The sequence below is a fragment of the Trachymyrmex septentrionalis genome, unplaced genomic scaffold (assembly GCF_001594115.1).
Source record: "Trachymyrmex septentrionalis isolate Tsep2-gDNA-1 unplaced genomic scaffold, Tsep1.0 scaffold80, whole genome shotgun sequence".
NCBI classification, from domain to species: domain Eukaryota; kingdom Metazoa; phylum Arthropoda; class Insecta; order Hymenoptera; family Formicidae; genus Trachymyrmex; species Trachymyrmex septentrionalis.
Genome location: NW_017305988.1, coordinates 1,096,018 through 1,104,050, shown reverse-complemented (window position 1 = coordinate 1,104,050; position 8,033 = coordinate 1,096,018). Strand labels below are relative to the sequence as shown.

At 38.5% G+C, this 8,033-nt stretch overlaps 1 protein-coding gene across 1 annotated transcript in view; it reads right to left on the bottom strand.

The window, feature by feature from the left end:
* The window catches only part of LOC108754613 (homeotic protein ultrabithorax-like), an 11,955-nt gene extending 5,833 nt beyond the window's left edge, over positions 1–6,122 (bottom strand). Inside the window, exon 1 of the mRNA XM_018497048.1 lies at positions 5,283–6,122. Coding sequence (XP_018352550.1) covers positions 5,283–5,961 — 679 coding nt within the window. The 5' untranslated portion in view covers positions 5,962–6,122. The remainder of the gene's footprint in view (positions 1–5,282) is intronic.
* Between the last annotated feature and the right edge of the window lie 1,911 nt (positions 6,123–8,033).

The following is an 8,033-nucleotide window of genomic DNA, read 5'->3' as shown; positions in this document are numbered from 1 at the left end:
TTATCTCCTCTCTCTCTCTCTCTCTCTCTTATTCTGTTATTTTCACACTGTCAATCTTTGTACACTGTTAATTAATTTTTTTAATTCTCAGCGATAAAATTTGCGTATAAAGATAGAATTTATTCGTACATAAGTGACAGGAGAATAGGTAAAAATATAATATAGAAATTTTGGGAACACACACACACAACTATGAAATAATGCAATCAATGTGTTGCCTATATTTAGCTTTCCATTTCTGGAACATTCAAGATCATCAAACATCTGATATGACGTATAATAATAATAATAATACACGTGCACAGAACTATCTCCTGCGTTATAATCTTACTTTCCTTCGTCGAAAGGCACATATTGTAACTGAAGAGCGCGCATTTTTTAAGAAGACCCCAATGTTTTTCGATTGAACAGTACGAGCGGCGGGCGTGGAGAAGGGAAAAAAGGGCGTAGTAAGTCATACGGAGAGGCTCGTACGTCATACTTCATCCGGGCCAACGGAGCAACACATGGAAAGGGTTCTCTCCATATACAAGAAACGCACTCACTTGGGCTGCCTCTTTAGGTCGCTGTGCTATAGTGTGAGGTTTGTGTTACATGTGCCTGAGTTTCGTACACCTTTATACATAGAAGAGATCCGAACCGCTCGATCACCTGTGTACAATATGCCCGCCTACACTCGACGCATATCCGTCATATAATCTTTTAATAATTCGCAAAAATTAATTTTAAGATACATACGGATTGATATACAAAAGCAAACTGGTTTAATGGTGAATACCATTTTTATCGTATTCTCCCTTTTCATTATATTCTCTTAATCGTCGATATCTTTAATTTCATTATAAAATACACATAAAAACATTATAAAATAAGATATTCTGATAATATAATAATGATAATAAATGTGATATCCTTTATATCAATCAAAAGAATAACTTTGTTTATTTGTACTATTTTTAATAGTACTAATAACTAATAGACATATTTATTTTAGACTAAAACTAATAGACATATTTATTTTATAGGTGATGATGCTAATAAATTGCGCAAAGAAAATCTCAAATTTGTGCAAAGCTGAACTGGAATATTTCTGTTTCGTAAAAAGGGAATCTTACGATTCCTGAAGATTGGAGCTGATCTTCAGTAGTACGAGAGTAGAACACTGTATTACCGGCAAATCTCGTAAACGGCCATAACAGCAAGTGGGGGTTCCTTCCTGAGAAGGAGGGATAAACGAGCCGAGCCACGATTTCGTTGTCGTAAACGTCAAAGTTACGGTTACAGCGTTGTTCCTAGTTGCTTTATATTGAACGAGGTTGCTCCCCGAGGTACGTAACACCTACCTACTCGCAACCGTCGTATTGCAGAAAGTAGCACTATGCTCCTTTCCAACTCGGGAATGACGCGGTTACCACGTGGCTTTTACGCGGGAATTCGGCAGAGGAGTTCAAGGTTCGTTGAATATCCTTTTAACCATACTACGTCCTACGTAATATTAATTTTCTTTTTGTAATTTATATAGTAACAAATATATTATGCTTGTTCAAATAAAAATTAACATAGATTACCATCTTGGTTCTTTTTTATCTCTTTGATTTAAATTGATACAAATTGCTGAATTGCTGATTTGCAAAAATTGTAAATTATATTATATTTACTTTTTTTTAATCAACATTTATTTAAATTCAACGGAAATACAGAATGTAAACTTTGAAAACGGAAGCTATATTAACGGCACGTTCATCCGACATATTTATCTTGATTAATATTCCTGTATCAAGTTATCATCCCTTAATGTAGCTTTAAAAAGGATACTTTTTTAGATTTGTGTCGTAAAAGAGGTTCGCTCTCAATAGACTGAAATGAAGAGATGCCTAAATAGCACCCCAGCCTCTATCGTCGCGCCCTCTAATTACCCTGTAGACGCAGTCACCCCTCAATGAGGAGTGATAAATATTGTTCGCGTTTGAGTATATCCCGAGAAAGTGAATCAACTCTATAAAGAAAGGTATATATACACATATATTTCCCATTGCTATTAGCAAGCATTATTTACAGATATTTACTGATAAAGATTATTTACTGATAAAATGCTTTTAATTTAAAGATTTCCTATTTTTACTAAGAATAGAACAAAATTAATTTCAATATTTATATATAAAATATTAAAAAATAGATTTAAAATATAAAGACGGATAGTATTTATTAAACTGAAATCTACTTACAAACTATCTGCAAAAAATACATGAAAAAATTATTTAAATTAAATATTATTTCTATTTTCGATAGTCCTTTTTTTATTATTGATTAAATATTTATATATTTTTTGCTTAAGTTAATGAATATATTATCTTTATATTTATCTTTATATACTTTAAATTTTTTATCGTCATATGTATCTGTTATTAAATTAAAATCGTATTGATACAGGCGTGTTAAGTATACATTACAAGATCGAAGATAAATAAAAGTAGATATAAGTTACCTATAACACATTAATTCTATTGCGCGCGCGTGCCATAAAGCGCTAGCTTCCTAAGCGATTTACGAAATGCCAATTAACAAAAAGGAAATAACAACAATATATACGTAAACGTTGTAAATATTTTTCATTAAAAAAAACAGAATTATAAACTTATTCTTTTAATCTGAAATATATATTATAATAGACTTATATTATGGACGGCTATCTACCGCTTTCATATTTATATGAATTGGACGTATAATCGATCTCGTAATCGTTTATCATACATTTACGATACACAAAGGTGTAGTTAAAAGCGCGATAAATTAAACGACAGATGCAGTATTTCATACTAGCATGCATTCTAGCTATATAATTATCTTTACCGCGATAAGTATTTAAAGAATGAATAGAGACAATAGACATATACATCAATTTTTAGCATTTCGTAATAGCTGCGGTAAAGGTTTAAATGGTAAGACTTGTAATATCTATCATTATATTGTGCCACAATATAAGTTATAGTGTATTACAATTAAATCAATATAAGTAATACATAGTCACATTTTGCATCTTACGTTTGAAAGAGATTTTTAAAGTGTTAATTAGACATTTTATATAGTAAAGAGCAACGTAAAACTTTATAGTGTCAATATAGTGATCATAAATTATACATATATCACCTAATCTAAATATGATTATTCAAAATATTATAGAAGCTACGACGTGTAAATTAATTTTCTACAGCCGAGGCTATAAATTGGGATCATTCATCATATACAATGATAGATGATTGCCGATAGACATTGATAGCTCTATATTTAACTGCAAATCTACGACAAATTAATCCATAATCCTGTACCGATAAATTTTCCTATGTGATCGATTTAACGACACTGAAAAGCACTTGTTAGAGAGTACGAAATGAGTCAACGACTTTCAATCTGCGAGTGCATAGAACCTGTTATACGAGTATGCGGCTGATCAAATGCTTTTACTCATTCCTACGATTCCTACAATCACTGCGTTCCATGTATCATCGAGGCAATTTGCAAGCCATAATCAATGATCCGAAACATTCAATTGCTTACAATAAAGATGAATGGAAGTAATTCCTCTAAATCTTTAAACAGATGATAAGTAAAAAAATGTTGATTTAAGTAAGATAATAATTTCGTTTATGCATGTGTATGTACACTCGCGTATTTTTCATAAATGCTACAATTCAGAATTTATAAATATTAGAATAATCAGAAATTCTTAAGAAATGATAGTTTTTATAAATAATACAATATAACATAATAACGACAAGATATACATACATTTAAATGTTAAAAATTATTTCTTGAAAAAGAATATGGAAATTCATGTTGTAGAGTTTATACATTATAAAATCCATCGAATAGTATTTTAATGTTTCTTAAAACATAATCCCTTCCTTTATATGTAAAATATCTCTTGCAGTCTAAGATGAAGAAAAAAATAGGTGACCCTTAAATCGGACCGAAAAAAAAACAATAAAGAAGACTCCCGTCGAGAAGGAAGAGCTAGAGGCGGTTTTGAGCAAAGAAAAAGAATAAATATAAAAAAAACTGCTAGCTTTCTAAGGGCCTACTCTCAGCTGAGTTAGTAAAGAAAGGTCTCACCGAAAGTGCGATATCATCCATGAGGCCTTGATTATATATCTACTAACGGCAAAGCAGAAGGTTATTCGAGAGTATCTCTCTCGCAATGAAAAGGACAAAGACATCGCTAGAAACAGCTGACTACCGGAATTCGGGGTTCCGGTGGGGTGAGTACAGTGGGGAAGGCACTTGAACCCCCAATTGGACGAGGACTTCCCCATTATACCCAACGTACCCAACGATTTTACACGCACTTGACTCCATTCTACCTATCTAGCAGACATAATTTTGCCAAGGTACACGGCCGATTTTCCACAACATCGCCCGCGCGCGTTGACATTGTACATACGGAAATAAAAAACTCGTGGAATTTACATTTAATACGAAAATGTATGGAAATGTGGGGGTAAGACTAGCAATTTAAAAGCAATTATAAGCACACATTTATTACTATTATATTCGTTATTATGCTATCAAATAATAATTTTCGTGTTCAGCAATTAAGAAACTACGAAAACTAACTACATTAGAAGCGACAATAGTAATTTTAATTTTACATAAAAAAAATTTCGAAATATTCTTATTAATTATTGTACATGCGATACTTTAATATCGTTTTTTTTACGGCTCTTCAATCTTTAGTACACTTTAGTTGCTATTAATATAATCTTTTTGTCATCATATTTATTTGACCAGAAGGTAATGAAATGCTTTTAGTTTGTCAGCGATTGTAAATCTGTTATCTCGAGTTTTCATGATGGACATGCCGTATTTCAAAACGATGCACAAATAGACTATGCAAAAAATTCTATCGCATTCGGCATGGTAGTATGATAAGCTGTATTCGTCGTATATCTACATCTTCCGCTTTTTTGTAAACAAAGGAAGGGTGAAATAACTCATCGTGTTGACGCGGACGCAATAGAAAATTTTTCATCCATTTGGATTTATTCGTGATACATGTGAAACATTCTATTCTATAATTCCGCACGACTTCTAGGTAATTTGATCGCGTGGAAGCAATTTTAACAATTTAGTCTGGTATAACCAGACAGGCAAGCCTGATCCACCACGCCTTCCCGACCACGTGGTCGTCGCTCCCCACGTTTCCCCTAACCATAGTGGCTCCTATATTTCATCGCGGCTGTTATGATAATAGTCGTATAAGAGAGCATTTATGAATGCAAACTCACCTGCTATAGCCATCCAGGGGTAGAAGGTATGGTTGCTGGTAGGTTGCTGATGTAGTTGCGTAGCGACCGGTTGACTCGCGGACGAGTTTAAACTGCAGGTGTTCCAAGACGACGTGAGGGATCTTGACGAACTATTGTTACCAGGACTCGATGCTGGATCACCGCCTACGAGACCACCGTAGCTACTAACCCTTGTACTCTCTGGGGTACACGCAGAGGGACGTACGACCGAATTACTCTGGCTGTTCGCTCCTGAGGTCGCTGACTGCCAAACGTCCTTGACCGCCGCCGCTGCCATCACCGCAGCATAGCCGTTTTGATGGGTCGACGTTTGATCCTGTTGCTTACAGTCTTTCGTTGCCGTTGTTGAATATGAAGACGTGGTATGACCAGTTGCTTCAGGTGTCGTTGAATAAAGCTTGCAAGCCGTCGCAACGCTCGCGTCATATGGCGAGTCTTGAGGTGGTCTTGTATTGCTTCCACCGCCTGGGTGTATTCCTAACGAGGATGATGTGTGATGATGATGCTGCGCCGAAGCGTAAGGCGACATACCTAATCCGAGTGGAAAGCTTCGATACGCTGCTGCGGTGGCTGGATCATGATGCTGACTTGCCGCTCCTGCTTGATGATGGTGGCTTCCGTAGAAGCCACCCGCGGTCTGCTCAAAGTACGAGTTCATTATCCCGGGTATTTTGGATCACTTTCACTAAAACACCGGCACTGAAGAAAGAAGTCAGAGTTCAAACGGCCCGCAATTACATGGAGTGCACACGGCTAGTCGAATTTTACTAGTCCGTACTCCAACTTCGATGCCGAATTATCCCGATTTAATTTCTTCAAATTAAACAAACATAAAACTTCCGATATTGTACTATGTTACGAGTTGAGATACACTTAAGAAAACGATATCCTATTTGACACGAATGGCGAAAGAGGATAAGATTGACGAAGGGCAAATAAAGGAGCATTAAACGATTTTAAGAGGTCATAAAAGTCATTGGCAGGTATAGCTGGTTACACCAGGAGTGTCAATGTCAGTAGGCCATAAGAGTGTAATTCAGAATGGGTTTCATGTCAACGGTGAAAGCTTTTATGGTCTTGTTATGGTTACCGCTACGGGCAAAGCATAAACTGGTGGTCTCGACTATGGAAACAGGCGATGATCGTTAAACCGTTACGATGTAATAAACTTAGGTAATAAGACGGGCTATAAAATGGCTTGTGGGTTCCTCTACCGCGTGCTCGCCCGACGACGGTTTGGTCAGCCGGCACGCGACCACCCTCGCGGGCGATTCTCTCTTTCTTCCTCTTTTGGAAATAAATTAAAAATCGCGATTGATCAGGTCGAGGCCTTTTGAAGAGCCAGTCGATCTGTTACAGAATCAAAAATGACTCCGCACTGCACTAGCACTTGTCGTATCGTGACTTCGCTGATGACTGAGGTCCGGTACGAATCAGAGGACGATGGAGATCGTAACGAATCACGGTATGCCAGTGCGGTGGTCCACGGCACACTACCGCTTTTCTCGCGCCCCGTGTACCGCCACTCTGTACCGTCGTCCGTCTCTTGCTCGCTCGTTCACCTCGTTTTGTCTCTGTTCTTCATAGTCGACTTCTCTCGCACTCTCTCCGAAGTTTCCTTCCTCGTTCTACCAATCACCGTTTCTCCATGCACACACACACTCTCTCTCTCTCTCTCACTTTCCGTCACGGTCACTCCTTCCCATTCGTGTGGTTGTCGCTTCTCGCTCACGCGTACTCTTCCTCCAGAGTACTACGTCCTAACGGAGAGATCGCAGTGCCGTATCCCTCTTCGTCCCTCATATACCATCCCCCTCCTGGTACGATAACTGAGCTCTCTCGCTCTATCTACCGTCGTTGTTGTCCCCCTCTTCCACCCTCAACGTTCTCCCCACAATTGCTCTCTCACCCTCTGATTCTGTCTCGCTCCACCTCTCAACGATATTCGTTCTCTCCCTTCCCATTCGAGCTATCCTCTCCCTCTTTCTCACAATACGATTCCTCAGTGCCCCCTATCGAGCGTTCCAGTAACTCTACGACGTACCGCCAGATTAAATTCGTACTCGCTCGCCGTGCGCGTCACATTTGAGACGCGCGACAGATAAGACGGTGCGAGATGGAAAGAGAAAAGAACTTCTCTTCCCGCGATACGAAAGAAAGGGAAGAGATGAGATAGGAAATAGAGAGGGATGAAAGCACGTAAAGACATGAGCAGAAACGAATAAGAAGGTGGGGAAGAGGGAGGTAAAGAGGAAAAGAAAGAACGTTATGCGCAATTGCAACAGCTAAGAGTGAGACGAAACGGAGCGAGTGCTGTTGCGATAGTGACGAGGAGGGAGAACGTGCCGCTAAGGGAGGAGGTTATACTTAAGGACCAATCAGAATTGAATTCGTCACGAATACCGCGCTGGTGTGGCATGAAAGTTCCTACGCCGTGTGAAAGTAGTTCCAAGTTGGAACGACGCCCATGAACGGCTAGGCACCGCCCCGCAGACCCCCACTACCAAAGCGCGCGAGGTACCGGCACGCTGTGTCCGTACCGTACTGGAGAGAAAGAGAAAGAGAGAGAGAGAGAGAGAGAGAGAGAAAGAGAAAGCGAGAGAGGAAGAGAAATGGAGAGAACCGAGCGTCACGCAATGTTTCTGCCTTCTCTTTCTCTCCTCTGCATTCGTTCGTGGGGATACGTGTACCGCCACCTTTCAGTCTTGTAGCGAACTAATCTCGCCAGAT